This window comes from Bos indicus, chromosome 7 (genome assembly GCF_029378745.1).
Source record: "Bos indicus isolate NIAB-ARS_2022 breed Sahiwal x Tharparkar chromosome 7, NIAB-ARS_B.indTharparkar_mat_pri_1.0, whole genome shotgun sequence".
Lineage (NCBI taxonomy): Eukaryota > Metazoa > Chordata > Mammalia > Artiodactyla > Bovidae > Bos > Bos indicus.
This window is the reverse complement of record NC_091766.1, coordinates 4,526,993-4,543,475: the sequence shown is the minus strand read 5'-3', so window position 1 is coordinate 4,543,475 and position 16,483 is coordinate 4,526,993. Positions and strand designations below refer to the sequence as shown.

The 16,483-nt window shown below is 55.4% G+C and overlaps 1 protein-coding gene across 2 annotated transcripts; it reads left to right on the top strand.

Annotated features, from left to right (window-relative positions):
• The first annotated feature begins 2,756 nt into the window (after positions 1-2,756).
• Positions 2,757-8,549, top strand: TMEM59L (transmembrane protein 59 like). 2 transcript variants are annotated; one of them, XM_019963821.2, is made up of 8 exons: positions 2,758-2,998; positions 3,917-4,076; positions 4,160-4,263; positions 5,688-5,840; positions 6,416-6,518; positions 7,349-7,466; positions 7,567-7,684; positions 7,926-8,549. In XM_019963821.2, exons 1-8 carry the CDS (start codon positions 2,834-2,836, stop codon positions 8,052-8,054), a joined length of 1,050 nt encoding a protein of 349 aa, XP_019819380.2. In that variant the 5' UTR covers positions 2,758-2,833; the 3' UTR covers positions 8,055-8,549. The 2 variants fall into 2 exon arrangements, with proteins under 2 accessions (XP_070648581.1, XP_019819380.2); XM_070792480.1 differs by lacking the exon at positions 5,688-5,840 and having other exon boundaries at positions 2,757-2,998.
• Positions 8,550-16,483: the final 7,934 nt, after the last annotated feature.

Here is a 16,483-nt window from a genome sequence, read left to right as displayed (position 1 = left end):
GAGGGGCCCCTGGGGATGGGCAGTGGTAACAGCACCTTCAGAGTCCCCTAGGGAGTGAGGAGGGCATAGAGCTGCCTTTCCCATGCTGAGACCCACATGGTCAGGGCCCCTCAGTATGGGATTAACTGCCTTGTGTTCCAGGCCAGTGTTCCCAGGGAGCAGGGACAGTGAGGGTTTAGCCTGGATGTGGGCTTAGAGCAGCAGAACCCAAGTTCCAGACCTGTATGCAGGAGAAGGTGGGGCTTTATCATTTCCACCCTGGAGGTTCAGCTGGAGGAGCTTGGATTCCGGGGTCCCAAGCTTTGTGCAGTATGTAATTTATAAACCCAGACCCCATAGGCATTGGAAGTGAGATCTCAGGAGTGCAGAGCTGCCTATGTCCAAATCAGGACCGGTGTTCACCCTGCCTGGGAGGTCTGGGTTCCCTGCCCTCTGCACCCTGGAAAACCTCCGATGTCTCGGGTCCAGGCGGCGCCAGCTATGTCGGGGGGTGACAGCTGTGCTTCTTCCCCTCCCCCCACCCACTGTCAGCAAGTCGCCGGCGCCATGGTGCCCTGCTAACTCCCCAGGCTGTACCCGGCTTGGGGGTGGGGGTCAGCGGGGTCGTGGCGAGGGCGGCAAGGGACAAAGGGTGCTTGTCCGATGCCCGCCCTGACCTCGGCCGCCGGTTCTCGGACGCCTGGCCCGCCTCTGATTCACGCCCAGGCCGGCCGCAGCGACTCCCCGCTAGCCGCCCCGGCCGGGCCGCCCCGGGGGGTAGGAAGTGGAGGGGGGGGCGAGGGGCGGCGCCGAGTCAACTTTCCCTCTTAAGCCCCGAAGGAATGTCGGCGGATTTCCTGAAACCCGACCCCGGCCGCCCGCCGGCCCGCCCGCCCCTCACCTGGACCAGCTCCCCCGGGAAAGGCAGGAGGGGCGCGGGGGCTCACCTGGGGGCCGGGGTCAAGTCCTCCTTCCGCTCCCGCCCCAGGCGGCCTTTTGCAGCGGAAAAGGGGGTGAGTAGGAGGCAATTAAACCTTCTTACTCCTCTGCCGTGACCTAGGCCAGCGTCCCAACTCCTCCAGCCTCAGTTTCCCTTCTACTTTACACACGCCGCGGGTGTCCTTCCTTTCCGTTGAGCCGTAAGAGACGCCTCTGAAGCCGGATTACCCTGACGCCCCACCTCCCAGTCTTGGCGGGGGTCTGCCCACCTCTCTTTGCTTCTTTCGCTTGTCACCTGGGCCGACCCCCTTTGACCATCTGATCCTCAGCTTCCTCATTTGTAAATTGGATAACGCTACCAGTTCTTCTTTATAGGGTTGTTGCAAGAAAATACTGCGGAAGTGTTTTGTTTGGAATGAATGAATAACAGTAATTGTGGAAGGCTTCAGCGAGCGGGGCTCTGGAATTGACATGTGTGGGCTTGAATCCTGGCTCTGCAGAGGGGTCCTGGGGACTAAGTTTGCCACCTGTGAAACGGAGGACAGTATTGGTCAGAACCGTTGGCTGTTCCCCAAAGCGCGGGCCTGGAGCGCGGTGGGCTAAACGCGGGGTTCCCTGGCTCTCGCACAAACCGCAGGCTGGAGGCCCTCGCCGCAGGGTCGCGGCGGCCTAGCCCGGGAGGGGCGGGGCGGGGGAGGGGCCGCCCGGGGATCCAGATGTTCAGGGTCCGCCAGGCACAGCCGCGCCTGATTAAGCCACGTGGGGGCTGGCTGAGGCGGAGGAGATGAAAGCGCGGCGGCCGGCCGGGGGAGGGAGGGTGCGCTAGCCCCCCCACCCCGGCCCCTCCTCCTCGGCCGGAATCTGCGGCGCCCTCTGACCCGCCGACCCCGGGTGGCTGCCGCCGAGTCTGCTGGGGCGGAGAGTGGACGGAGGATGCGCGGGCGGCAGGCACCTGCGCGCCCGGCACACCAGCGAGGGCGAGGGTGCCGCTTTTGCAGGTTCTCGAACTTAGACGGGCGTCCTCACCCCCATGCCCGGCGAAGAGCAAGTTAGGTCAAGATTCACGGGGCTACCCTTTGTCAGCTTGAAGTGCGTCAGTTATGAAAGCCATAAGTATTCCTGTTTGTCCCATGTTTTCCCACAAGAATTAGAAATTTTAGCAGGACCCCATCGCCCCGTCTGTGCCCCCTCCTACTCAGACCCAGGTCGAAGGACTCCCAGTCTGGGAGAGCAGGGGCCAGACCCCCAGGTCTGCGGATCAGGGCTGGGCCAGAGAGAGGCGAGGCTAGGGGAACCCTGGAGGGACTTGGAGAGCTTCCTACAGAAGCCAAACTGCGCATAAATTACCGGCTCTCTGATTTGGGTATCAAAAGAGATGAAGCTTCAGAAAGATGAAGCTTCTCTAACTCAGTTCTGCGACCCTCATGACCCTCCATCCCCACACTCTGGCTGGGTTCCAGCCAGCCCCACCGCCCTCCTATTTCCTTTTCCAACAAGCTCGTCCGGACCTCGCTGTTCCTCGGCGGCCTCCTCGAGTCGCCAGCTCGAAATAACGCCTACTCTGGGAGGCCTTCCCTGATCCCCAGGCGAGTAGATCTCTCCTCCACTCTATCACCCTATTTGTTTCCTTTTGGCCCCTAGCAATGACTGAGATCCCCTCGTCTGTGGATACTAGTGAGGTGTCATGGGATCCCGACGTGGGACAGACAGCAGGGGCCACGATCCACCTGCCTCGCCCTGCGGGTATCCCAACGGTGCCGCAGCGCCGCGCCCCCGCCCGTTCTCCGCATCCCCCACCCCCCCTTCCCAGGCTGCCTCGCTCGGGTGACGTCAGCGACCCGGTCCCCGCCGCCGCCGCATCCTCCGCGCCCGCCAGGAGCCGGCGTCCCCCGCGCTCCTTGCGCTCGGCCTGGCCATGGATTCCGTCGCGCTGATGCCGCTCCTGCTGCTGCTGCTGCTGCAGCCTCCGCCCGCCACCCCCGCGCCGCCTGTCCGCGACCCCTTCGCCCTGCAGCTTGGGGACACGCAGAACTGCCAGCTGCGGTGCCGAGACCGCTACCCTAAACCTCAGCTTGCTCAGGTGAGGCGCGCGCAGCGCCAGCAGAAGGACCTGAGAGCTCTCCAGTGGGGGATGGGTTGAGGATGCAGCTCCTTCCGTTGGGAGCGGGAGGCCAGGGTTCCTCGGAGGGGGAAGGGGTCAAGGAAGGGGGTTCTTCAATGATGGTGGGCCCCTGTGGTGGGGGAAGGGCTGGCGTTCCTTCGACGGGGGCGAGCGCAGAGATCAGAGGTCCCTCCGATGAAGGTGGGGATGTTTCTCTCGCGGGGAGAGGGGCCGTGGGGTCCTTTTGACACGGGGGTGGTGGTTAGTGATGCCAGTCCTTCCGATGAATTCGGGGTTCCGGGAGTCCCTCCAAGCCGGAGGCGGGAGGGGACTGAGGCTCTATTGCTACCCAGCGGGCTCTGGCTCCCCTCTGCTGGGCCAGGGCCTTGGGGGCGCCCAACCCCCACCTCCCTCAGGCCCGACAGTCCCCTTTTCCCCCTCTACTCAAGCATCTTCCACATCCTCTTCCCTACCCCCCTTAGAGCTACCAGGTCCCACCCCGATCCTGACCACCCCTCCCCCAGTCAGATCCCAATTTTCCCAGGCCTGAAGGATGACGGAACCTCCTCTGAGTTCCCCTTCCTTCTTCAGGCCCAAGAACCCCTCCTCTTTGAAGGGTTTTTTTTTGGGTGAGGGGAGGATCATTGCCCTTCATCTTCTCCAGTTTTTCAACCATTACCCAAACCCAGCAGCACCCACTGTTTACTCCCCTCAAGCCCCCGCCTCTCCTCCTTGGAGCTAACAGCCCCCACTAGTATTCTTAATCTCCTCATCAGCCTCACCCCAAACCCCCTAGAAGATTTGGGGAGATCAAGTCTTCTACCTCCCCAAGGCCTTCCTGCGCCGCTGGCCGCCTCCTGCCCCTCCCCCTGCCTGAGCCCGCAGCTTCGCTTCCAGGAGGAGCTGGGGGAGGACCCCATTCAATCCAGGAGAGCGAAGGCGTATGACAGGGCAGTCCTGACCAGCGCTTGCGAGCGAGGCTGCCGCCTCTTCTCCATCTGCCGATTCGTGGCCAGGAGCTCCAAGCCCAATGCCACCCAGGCTGAGTGTGAAGCAGGTGAGTGCTGGCTGGGTGGGCCAGGGTGGGGAGAGGTGGTCTGGGACGGACTGTCCCCCAGTTACCCCCTCCTGCCCCTGCAGCCTGTGTGGAGGCCTATGTGAAGGAGACAGAGCAGCAAGCTTGCAGCGAGGGCTGCTGGAGTCAGAACCCAGAGCCGGAGCCTGAGCCCGAGCTGGAGCAGAAGGTGGGCGCCCTCCCACCTGCGGCCCCAGGCCTGTCCCGCCTCTCCTCTACCACCCTCCCCAAATCTGCACTCATATCCAGTCTCTCCCAGGCTCTCCATGCCATTCCGGGCCTCCTGGGTGTCCTGGATTAAGCCATATGACATCTCAAGGCTCAATTGTCATCTCTGTGACATGGGAAGTCCTCCCCCGCCCCCGCCGCCTCTCCCACCCACACTGCCACCATTTACATTATTTAGCAAGCTTTTGTCCTGCTCCAGGCCTAACTTCAGCCTGTCCCAAATTTCTTGTGCCACCCGAGGCACCTGAGACAGTGTCATCCCCATTTCATGCCCACGGAGCAACTGGCCAAGGTCACCCAGGGCTGTGCAGAGGTGGCATTTAAAGCCAGTGCCACGAGGGCTTATGATCACTCCTCACCTCCCTCATCTTCAGAGCTGACTTCTGAGCACCTACATGTTAGCTCCTGGTCTAAGCCCTGTCCTTGTGATGAACAGGTGGTCAGAACGGAAGTGTAGGGACGAGGAGCCTCCCAAGCCCACATAGCTCTTCCTTCCCCACCCCAGGGAGAAATAATAACTGTACACTTATCATACCCCGTGAGTCTAGACAGTGCTGCACCAGGGGAAACTGAGGCACAGGACATCCTTCATTCCAGTCAGAAACCCTTGGGCTGGGATTCCAGAGAAAGCTCTCTCCTCTCATCGCTCATTTTCCTGCACCCTTCCCAGGCTTTCCCTGTTCATGAAAGCCCTGTGCACCATCATTCCTTTCCATTCCATGTTCTCTCCTGATGCTGTTAAAACAAGAACAATGATGATGGTAACGTTTTTAATCATAGCAGCTACTATATATTAGGCACTTGTGCTTTTTTTTGTCTGTGTGACCCCAGGGACTGTACAGTCCATGGAATTATCCAAGCCAGGATACTGGAGTGGGTAGCCTTTCCCTTCTCCAGGGGATCTTCCCAATCCAGGGATCAAACCCAGGTCTCCTGTATTGCAGGCAGATTCTTTACCAGCTGAGACACAAGGGAAGCCCAGGAATACTGGAGTGGATAGCCTATCCCTTCTCCAGCAGATCTTCCCGACTCAGGAACTGAACCAGGGTCTCCTGCATTGCAGGCGGATTCCTTACCAACTGAGCTATCAGGGAAGCCCTTGTGCTATTGTTTAATTGAAATTTCATAGCAGATCCCTGAGGGAAGAGAATCATTTCCCATTGTAGGACTCAGAGAGGGCAATCCACTTTCCCAAGGGCACACAGTCAGTCAGACAATGCAGTGCTGAGATCTCTGTTCATAGTATGTAGCCCTGTTGCCCCAAACCGCTTAGTGAATTTTGATCACAGTGAATTTTCCCAGCTCCCCTCCCACTTAACACCCTACACTGGTGACATTTCTGTGCCTTGGGCCTCCCCTTGGCAGAGAAAGGTCCTGGAAGCTCCGAGTGGGGCCCTCTCGCTCCTGGACTTGTTTTCCACCCTCTGCAATGACCTTGTCAACTCGGCCCAGGGCTTCGTCTCCTCCACCTGGACATACTACCTGCAGACTGACAATGGGAAGGTGGTGGTGTTCCAGGTGAGGGCTCTGGCAGGGGCCACACCAGAGAAGTGGCTGGGTGGTCAGGGTAAGGAGGTGGGATGAATTGGCTCTTGGCTCATGGGATGTGCAGTCTACAGGTCAGTGAGCTTCAAGCACAGCTGGATCCAGGGGTTCTGTGTCTCTCTCCACCCCTGGGTTCTGCTGTCCTCTTCAGCAGCTTCATTCTCAGTCAAACATGTCCCTCCTCACAGCAAGGTGGATGCCTACGGCTCTAGATTACAACCTCTCAGGTTTTAACTAAGTTGTTTGGCCCTGGTTGAGTCATGTGATGACCTCTTAGCCAGTCCCTGTGATTTTATTGGCTAGTCCTGAATCACGTCCCTATCTTAGGTGTTGGAGGATGGGGTCAAGACAAATCAGGATCCCACAATAGCAGGGAACATTATCCCTGATATCACAGCCTGCAGCTGTGTCCTCTCTGTCCCCAGTGGAACTAGGTACCAGCTTGGCATGGGATAACGTAACCTACATGGGGCGCAGAGAGGTGCCTGCTAGGGTCAAGGTGGTGCCTTTCTAAAGGGCTTCTCTGTGCTGTCTTGTTCCTGGCCCAGACCCAGCCTGTGGTAGAGAGCCTGGGGCATGAGGGAGCCCGTCTGCAGCGAGTGGAGGTGACCTGGCGGGGATCCCACCCTGAGGCTTTGGAGGTGCATGTTGGTAAGGTTCAAACCTAGACCGGTGTTCCTTCCAAAGGTGGCTCCCCTGTCACAAGGGGTTCTCCTGGCAAATGAACCCTTGAGGATTGGTATTTCCATTTCCTCAGTTCCTGGGGTTCCTTGATCCATCTCCCTGGGTTCCATGGTCCATCTGCCTGAGTTCTATGGTCCCTCTCCCAGGGTTCCATAGTCCATCTCCCTGAGTTCTATCCCTCTCCCAGGGTTCCCTGGTCCCTCTCCCAGAGTTCCATGGTCCACTTCCCTTAGTTTCATGGACCATCTCCCTGAGTTCTGTAGTCCCTCTCCCAGAGTTCCATGGTCCCTCTCCCAGGGTTTCATGGTCCCTTTCCGAGGGTTCCATGGTCCCTCTCCCTGAGTTCCATGGTCCATCTCCCAGAGTTCAATGGTCCCTCTTCCAGGGTTCCATGGTCCATCTCCCAGGGTTCCGTGGTCTTCCTCCCTGAGTTCCATGATCCATCTCCCAGGGTTCCATGGTCTATCTCCCTGGGTTCCATGGTCCCTCTCCCAGGGTTCCATGGTCCATCTCCCAGGGTTCCATGGTCCATCTCCCTGTGTTCCATGGCCCATCTCCCAGGGTTCCGTAGTCTTCCTCCCTGAGTTCCATGATCCATCTCCCTGAGTTCTATGGTCCATCTTTCTGGGTTCCATGGTCCATCTCCCTGGGTTCCATGGTCCATCTTTCAGGGTTCTGATTTATTCCAAGACCCCATGGCCCATTGCCTCAGGTCCTGGCCCCCTGTTCACTCTCCATGGCTGCTGTCACCTCTTGGCTAAGACCTGGAGGCTACTGAAAGTGACTTGTTCTCTCAGACCCTGTAGGCCCCTTGGACAAGGTAAGGAAGGCCAAGATTCGAGTCAAGACCAGCAGCAAGGCAAAGGTGGAGTCCGATGAGCTGCAGGACAATGACTTCCTCAGCTGCATGTCCCGGTGGGTGGCAGAACCCTGGGGATGGTGGCGGGGTGGGGCCTGAGGGAGGAGGCTGTCTGGTCCCACCGCGGCCCCTGAACATGCCTGCTGGGCGGGGCAGGCGCTCGGGGCTTCCTCGTTGGATCCTGGCCTGCTGCCTCTTCCTGTCCGTGCTGGTGATGCTGTGGCTGAGCTGCTCCACCCTGGTGACTGCGCCTGGCCAGCACCTTAAGTTCCAGGTGGGCAGGGCCCACGGGCAAAGAGGGGAAGAAAACTGTTCCACATCTGGATGGGGCCACCCCTTTCCCATGGAGACAGGGACCCCTGACTTGCTATGTGACATTAGGCAAGTTTCTTCACTCTCATGAAATGAGAGGAACGACTCCCACCCTTAGTAGGGGCAACCTGAGATTTGGGGTGGGAAGGAGCCTTGCCAGGGTGGGGACTCATGGCCCTCTCTCTCTCTTCTTTCCCCTACAGCCCCTGACTCTGGAGCAGCACAAGGGTTATATGGTGGAGCCAGAGTGGTCCCTGTACCCTCCCCCGTCGCACACCTATGCAGACAGCCCCCCGCCCTACAAGCTGAAACTGGACCTGACCAAGCTGTAGGCCTCCACTGCCAAGTTCAGGGGTCCCGGGGGTCTCACTTGCCCTGTGCCTACCGTCCAGGTCAAGGTGGGACCATCCTTGGGCTCCTCCCTCCCCCAAATTCTTCTCTCTCCAGCCCCGCCCCTCATCTCTTGGATCCTGGGGGTGCTGTGCCCCTGCTGGGGGGCAGGATCTACCTTGGTTCCTCCCTGTCCCCCTTCCCCAGACCGTGTGTTATTTTGTCTTCTATTCTGTAGCTTCTTGAGTATTTGAACCCCAGTTCTGTGCTGCCTTCCTCCTTCCTCCTCTCTCCCCTCTCTGGGGGGCTGAGGCCACAGGGGAGCCACTTTGTGCTAAGGCTCCCCCTTTTCTCCCCACCCCACCTCTGGAGACAGTGCCCCGTGAGAGGAGGTCCCCCCAAGAGAAGGGGCGGTGGGTAGCTCCATGCTGGGAGGGTGAATGAGGCTGGTGTTGCAACATCGGGGTCAGAAGGAATAAACCATGTATATAAAGCCATCTTGGACTGAGCTTACTGCTATTGGTCTTTCTGTCTGCCTCCTGGGGGGAGACTTGAGTGTGGCCATGACTCCTGCCCACCAGGCCCTTCCTGAGATGTGGGACCCCAGGAACTCCCCATGGCTTGAGTGGTGCGAACCAGCTGCCACCTGAAAGCAACCAGCACACATCATACTCCTAGCTAGGGGTGACTCTGGCAAAGTGGCTCCTGCCACCTGCCTGGCCCGGGTGGGTCAGTGCCCTTTCCCGGGCCTCCGTATTGCTCCTGTGAAATGGACAGGGCACATCTCAAAGAGGACATTTGTTAATTTTGTCACCAGCTGGCTTCCATCCCCCTTTCTTTTGGGGATGGAGCTCTGTCCCATTGGAGGCAGTCTTAGGGCCCTGTCCACAGGTTCTCCCCACTTCCCTACCCAGGGGGTCCAGCTTTGGTTAGCTGGCATTCTTTCCCTGCACTCTGCATTCAAGAGGAGTCCTTGCCTGGGAAATCCCGTGGACAGAGGAACCTGGCAGGCTATAGTCCATGGGGTCACAAAGAGTTGGATACAACTTAGTGACAACACAAGTGCAACAGTGAAGATCCAGCATAGTCATAAATAAATAATCAAGAGGAGTCTTGTAGGACAGGAGCAGCCCACCGTGATGAGGCGGTAGCCATGACCCTCCATTCTTCCTGTCGATTCTGCAGACTCCCCAAGAGCCTCTCAATAAATCTTTTGGTTGAGTAGGCTAGAGTTGTTTCTGTTGCTGGCAACCAGAGAGTCTTGTTTGGTGGAGGCCACATCTCCTGGGAAGAGTTTGGGATGATGGACATGGTGGTCAGTGGGGCAGACGTTTCCAAGGGCTAATGGAGGCCTGTGGGTGGTGGGTGGGTGGTTGGGGGGAGGTGAATTAGGCTGAGTGAGGCTAGTGCCCTTCCACTTTTCATCCTGCCCTGTGTCCCAAGAAGCTGATTCACTTGGACCCTCAGCCTTCTGCTAGAGTCGGCCAGAGGGGGCCACCAGCAGGAGGCAGAAGGAAAGAGAGATGAGAACTCCCCGGGGCCCGGGGGGGCGGGGAGTGTTCTCTCCCCATTTCTCTCTCTATATCCCCCAACCCAAGATGACAGCTCCACCAACTGGACTGTCAGCCTAGGCATGTTAAAGGCTCCTGACTGTTGCCCTCCTGTGTGCTGCACCACGCCATGTCAGTTGCCTGCCCCTGCCGCACTTTGCAAATATCACCTTTATTACCACTCTCCTGCACTGTCCATTCTGACTGACTCCTGCTTGCTGCCTGGACCCTGCCTGATATCATGAACATCGGGATTCAATCAAAAGGCAATCTAGGCCCTTGAGGGAAGCCCCTAGGAGTGTCACCAGGAAATACAACCTGGGCAGAAATGAGAAGTGATGGCAAGCCAGTGCTGCCCTGTAGAACATTCTGTGATGATGGAAGTGTTCTGTCTGTGCCATCTCCAGCCACACGATGTTGCAGAGCTCTCGCAATATGGCTAATGCGACTCGATTGTGTTCCTCATTTTCTTTCATTTGCGTTGATGTACGTTTAAGGTTTTTCCTCTATTTTTTTTCCTTTGTGGCAGTGAAAAAATACGCATCATGTAAAATATGGCATTTTAGCCAGGTTTTTTTTTTTTTTTTTTTTTTTTTACTAGGCGGCATGCGGGATCTTAGTTCCTCAACCAGGAATCGAACCCGCACTCCCTGCAGCGGAAGCGTGGAGTCTTAACCACTGGACTGCCCGGGAAGTCCCTTAGCCAGCTTTTTGTTTTGCTTTTTGGCTGTGCTGGGTCTTTGTTGCTGCTCGTGGGCTTTCTTTAGTTGCGGCAAGCTGGGGGCTACTGTGTGGTTGTGGTACGAGGGCTTCTCTGCGGTGGCTTCTCTTGTCGCAGAGCACGGGCTCGAAACGTGTGAGCTTCAGTAGTTGCGGCATGTGGGCTCAGCAGTTGCAGCTCACGGGCTCCAGAGTGCAGCCTCATTAATTGTGGCCCACAGGCTCGGTTGTTCCATGGCATGTGGGGTCTTCCCTTACCAGGGATCAAACAAGTGTTCTTTGCATTACCAGGTGGATTCTCAACCACTGGACCGCCAGGGAAGCTCCCCCTTAAAAATTGTACCATTTTTAAGTGTACAATTCAGTGACAATAGGTACACCCACAAGCTATAACAAACTTAGACAGTGTATTAAAAAGCAGAGACATCAATTTGCCAACAAAGGTATGTATAGTCAAAGCAACTGGTTTTTTGGTATAGTCAAAGCCAGTCATGTAGTGATGTGAAAGCTGGACCATAAAGAAGGCTGAGCACCGAAAAATTGTTGCTTTCAAGCTGTGGGTGGTGGAGAAGACTCCTGAGAGTCCCTTGGACAGCAAGGAGATCAAACCAGTCAATCCTAAAGGAAATCAGTCCTGAATATTTACTGGAAGGACTGATGCTGAAGCTGAAGTTCTTTATGGCCACGTGATGCAAAGAGCTGGGCTCATTAGAAAAGACCCTGCTGCTGGGAAACATTAAGGGCAGGAGGAGAAGGGGACGACAGAGGATGAGACGGTTGGATGACATCACCAACTCAATGGACATGAGTTTGAGCAAGCTCTGGGAGATGGTGAAGGACAGGGGACCCTGGTGTGCTGCAGGTCATGGGGCTGCAAAGAGTTGGACACGACTGAGCTAGTGAACAACAGCAACAGTGTTGTGGAGCTATCACCATCATCTATTTAAAGGGTGGTTGTAATCCCTTAGCCCAGATTAAAGGGGAGCTTGGCTGCCCTTGCGCTTGTAGATCCGCCCTGCCCCTGGCCTCCCCATCTCAGTGAGTCTAGATGCTTGAGTGGCACCTTGACTCCTCTCTGTCCTCACTCCATGTTGCTGCTTCAGCAGTGATTTTCCTCTTGGCTTCCAGCCCACATGCTTCTCTTTGCTTTCCTTGGCAATAGCCAAGGTCCAACCTCCCTCATCTCTTGCCCAACAAATGTGCCCATCTCTTCTTGGGGCTCCCTGCTTCCCTTCCGGCCACCCTCTAGCTCCAGGCAACAGCTGGGGAGCCATTGGTATAAAGTATATCTAATCCTAGACATCACCTGCTTCTGGGTTCTAGAGGAGCCCAAATATCCACATGATCCAACAGGTACCCCCATGACTTGGCCCAATTAGCATCTCCAACCACTTCTATGAAGCTGTGTCCCTTGCTCATTATGCTCCAGCCACACAGGCTCTTTCTAGATTCCTTGAACTTACCTTGTTCCTTCCAACTCTAGGGTCTTCGCACTTGCATTTCTCTCTGGGAGGAACACCCCTGAATCCCTACTCTAACCAAGTTCTCAGCACAAAGGACTCCTCCTCAACCAATCACATCCTCGCCACCCAAGTTTGGGTCAGCATCCCCTGTTACACCAATGCTCAGCTCCTTGTTCGTCTTCCCTGTGCTGACCACATTTATGGTTGATTAATGATTATTTGTTTCAGTGTCAGCCTCCTTTAACATAATCTTACGAGCTCCGTGAAGTCAGCTCCCTAGGGTTTCACGTGCAAACTGTCATGGAGCAGGTAATCAGTAATTATTCTTGATTGGGTATCTTCCTGCTTCCTTCTCAGACCCCAGAAGCAGCATCATCCAGTCAAATCCATTCCCTATGTGGGCTCTGACCTTGTCCCTCTCTTACAAGCTCCTGTTGCCCTTGGATACCACCTAATTTCCTCTGCCTTCCTTATAAGGGTTTTTAAAATCCACCATGCTGGCAGCCACCACCTCCAATATTCCTCCAACCTTTCATTCTGAAGACAGAAGGGGCATCAATGTTCTAGCCTGCAGACCTTTGCTATAGCTTCTCCTTCTGCTCAGAATTCAGGAGACCCTGGTTTGATTCCTGGGTCAGGAAGATCTGCTGAAAAAGGAATAGGCTACCCACTCCAGTATTCTTTTGCTTCCCTGTGGCTCAGCTGGTGGAGAATCTGCCTGCAATGCAGAAGACCTGAGTTCGATACCTGGGTTAGGAAGATCCCCTGGAAAAAAGAATGGCTGCTCACTCCAGTATTCTGGCCTGGATAATTCCACGGACTGTATAGTCCATGAGGTCACAAAGAGTAGGACACGACTGAGCAACTTTCACTTTTACTTTCTGCTCAGGGCTTCCCTGGTGGCTCAGACAGTAAATAATCTGCCTGCAAAGCAGATCTGGATTCGATCCCTGGGTTGGGAAAATCCCCTGAAGAAGAGAATGGCTACACACTCTAGTGTTCTTACCTAGAGAATTCCATGAACAGAGGAGTCTGGCGGGCTATAGTCCATGGGGTCACAGAGTCAGACTCGATGAGCAACTAAGACTTTCCGCTCAGATACCGTCATAGGCTTGGTAGGAATCAGCCTGGCACCTGGCACAGTCATCTCTTCTTTCCTAACAGAACTGATTTGGTTTGGCCACACCTATGTGGTTTAGGGGAAGTTGAGCAGCATGACCCAGCCTCCTCAGGTATGATGGGATATATTGGGAGAGAAACATGCCCTGTTAACTGGGATTGTTGAGCTTGGGAGAATGAAGCATCTGTCTGAAGCAAGAGGCATGGAGAAAGACAGTGTCTTCATGCCACTGATGGAAGTCCTGAAACAATAAAGCCATCCTTACTCCTTGGAAGGAAAGTTATGACCAACCTAGATAGCATATTGAAAAGCAGAGATATTACTTTGCCAACAAAGGTCCGTCTAGTCAAGGCTTTGGTTTTTCCTGTGGTCATGTATGGATGTGAGAGTTGGACTGTGAGGAAAGCTGAACTCGGAAGAATTGATGCTTTTGAACCGTGGTGTTGGAGAAGACTCTTGAGAGTCCCTTGGACTGCAAGGAGATCCAACCAGTCCATCCTAAAGGAGACCAGTCCTGGGTGTTCAGTCCTGGAAGGACTGATGTTGAAGCTGAAACTCCAATACTTTGGCCACCTGATGCGAAGAGTTGACTCATTGGAAAAGACCCTGATGCTGGGAGGGATTGGGGGCAGGAGGAGAAGGGGACGACAGAGGATGAGATGGCTGGATGGCATCACCGACTTGATGGATGTGAGTTTGGGTGAACTCCAGGAGTTGGTGATAGATAGGGAGGCCTGGCATGCTGCAATTCATGGGGTCGCAAAGAGTTGGGCATGACTGAGTGACTGAACTGAACTGTCCTTGATTTTTGGCTTAATCCCATTTGTGTGGGGCTCCTTGGAACTGAAAATTGTGACTGATCCCTGTCTCTTTGTCCTCCCTCAAGACAGAGCTTTGCAAGGACAGAGTTTTGTTTGTATGCTGCTATAAAGCATCTGCCTACAACGCGGGAGACCCGGGTTCAATCCCTGGGTCGGGAAGATCTCCTGCAGAAGGAAATGGCAACCCACTCCAGTATTCTTGCCTGGAAAATCCCATGGATGGAGGAACCTGGGGGGCTACTGGTAGTCCATGGGGTCGCAAAGAGTTGGACATGACTGAGCGACTTTACTCACTCACTCATGTGTCTAGCGCATTGGTTATTTTTTCTTTTTTCTGCTGTGCTGCTTGGCTTGTAGAATCTTAGGTCCCTGACCTAAGATTGAACCCAAGCCCCTGGCAGGGAGAGCATGGAGTCCTAACCACTGGACCACCAAGGAATTTTCCTAATGCATTAATTCTTGAAACCCCTGTGAGCATCCCAGGGTTGGACCCAGAGTAGATGCCTCATAGGTATGGAATGAATAATGTCAGATGGTGCCGGTAGAAACTGAGTCCTGCGGATGTGTGGAGGTGGGAGAGGAGTCCTTTCCAAGCAGGTGGTGAGTGATGGCTTCCTGGAAGAGATGGCAGCTGACTTGGGCTTTGAAGAATGGAATGGATAGAATCCAGGGACAACGGAGGGTGTCCCAGGTGTATAGGTGTATGTGTGCATTCAGAGAAAAGTAATATCTAGTCACATTACCTGTCTCTCTCAGGGTTTCACTGGGGAAGGGGCCCTGAGTGCCAAGTGAAGACTCTTCTGGAGTCTGAGGAGAGAGGGGGCCCTTCACCTCCATCTGAGGCTCCTTCCCAGGGAGCTGACCTGAGGATAACTCCTGACTCGCTGCAGTTCTTTGAACCTCAGGTTCCTTGTCTGCCCTCCCCAGCTCCACAAGGCATCTGGGAAGCCGCCCTCTCTGCGCCTCCCTCTGCCTTCCTCTCACATCCCAATGCAGACCTGGTGGAGGGTGGGTGGGTGACTGGCGTCATGGCAACAAGCAGGAGCGCCCATGTGTCCGTAGTGAGGGTTGCCATGGCAACCGGCAGTCCTGGTTCCCTGGCGACAGGCCTGAGTTCTGGGCTTAGGGGTGGGAGGGGAGCGAGGGAGGTGTCCCTGGAGACACTTTGCAAGTACTCGGAAGGAAGGATGGGGATTCATGTCTTTCCTGTGAAGAGGGAGGCTCAGGCCAGACCCCAGCTGAGTATTGCTGGGGTCCCTGCTCCGAGCCAGGCTGTGAGCCCAACAGGGAAGCTGAAGCCTCTGGGGTCCTGTGTCACAGGAGGCTGCCCACCACCCCCTTCACGCCTAGTCCCATCAGGCTCTAGGCGGCTCCTGGAATGCTCCCTTCTCAGTGCCCCCACACAGTCTGTTCCCTCTGGCTGGAAGGCTCTGCTCTCTTCCCAGCTGAGTCTTCACACTGAGTGTCCCTCCTTGGCCTCCTGGTTCAGCCTAGCCCTGCTAAATCACTATACCCTAAGCCTCTATCATGTTGACAATTAAGTTATTGCTTTTTTGCTTGTGTGATGATTGGTTTAATAAATGTTCCCTCTGCCAGATGCGACACTGTAGCAGTCTCGGTCACAGCTGTGTCCCACACACTGAGGAGGCTGCCCTCAATACATCTTTGTCAACACGCTCCCTCCTAGCTCCACATCAGTACAGCCAATGTGGTCTCCTCTCAATCCCTGGGGCTCTTTCCTGCACCCAGTTGGTCCATACCCATGACGTCCACCAGAAATGTCCTGGAACATTCCGGGCCCTTCCACAATGTTCTGGAATGTCCCAGAACACCCCTCCCTGCTTCTCTCTCCCTGCTTTTATTAAAGCTGGAACGTTACTTCCTCAAAGAGACTCTCCTCTACCCCCGGATTAAAACAGTTTCCCCCCTGGGTCACTCTCAGCCCATGGCCTTCGTGGCAATTAAAATCATCTCGGCCCTTTATTGGTTCGTATGTCTCAGGTTTGTCCTTCCCATAACAATATACACATTCCAGAATACTCTGGAACATGAAGGGTAGGGATCATGTCTGGTGTGCTTACAGTTGAAACCCTAGCCCCTCGTGCATAGCTGATGTATAAGTTCTTGCTTTTTAAAACCATTAAAGTTAATTAACGACGCATTGGCTGTGCTAGGTCTTCGTTGCTGTGCAGGCTTTTCTCTAGCTGTGGCAAGCACGGGCTGCTCTCTGGTTGCGGGTTTCTTGTTGCGCTGGCATCACTTGTGGAGCAGGGGCTCTAGGGCACGCGGGCTCCCGGGGTTGCAGCACATGTGCTCAATAGTTGTGGCTCCTGGGCTTGAGAGTACAGGCTCAATAATCGTGGCACACGGGCTTAGCTGCTCCAAGGCATGCGGGATCTTCTCAGATCAGAGGTGGCACCTGTGGCTCCTGCATTGGCAGGCAGATTCTGTACCACTGCACCACCAGGGAAATCCAATAAGTGCTTGTTGGTTGGATGGAGGAAAGGGGTGAAGAGACCAGGAGGTGGTGATGCGCTCTGGGGTAGGCAGCTCTGACACCGTCCTGCTGGAAACTTGGGTGAGTTCCTTACCTCTCTGAGCCCCAGGGTCTTGCTTTTCAATCCAAGTGTAATTTATAAACAAAGCACACTGGTTTCACTGTTGTGATCCAAATACAGAGTACTCCTAGTCCCCAGGGGCTCTCTGTGCCCCTTCCAGTCACCTCCCAGGGGTAGTCCCACGTCTGACCTCTATCCC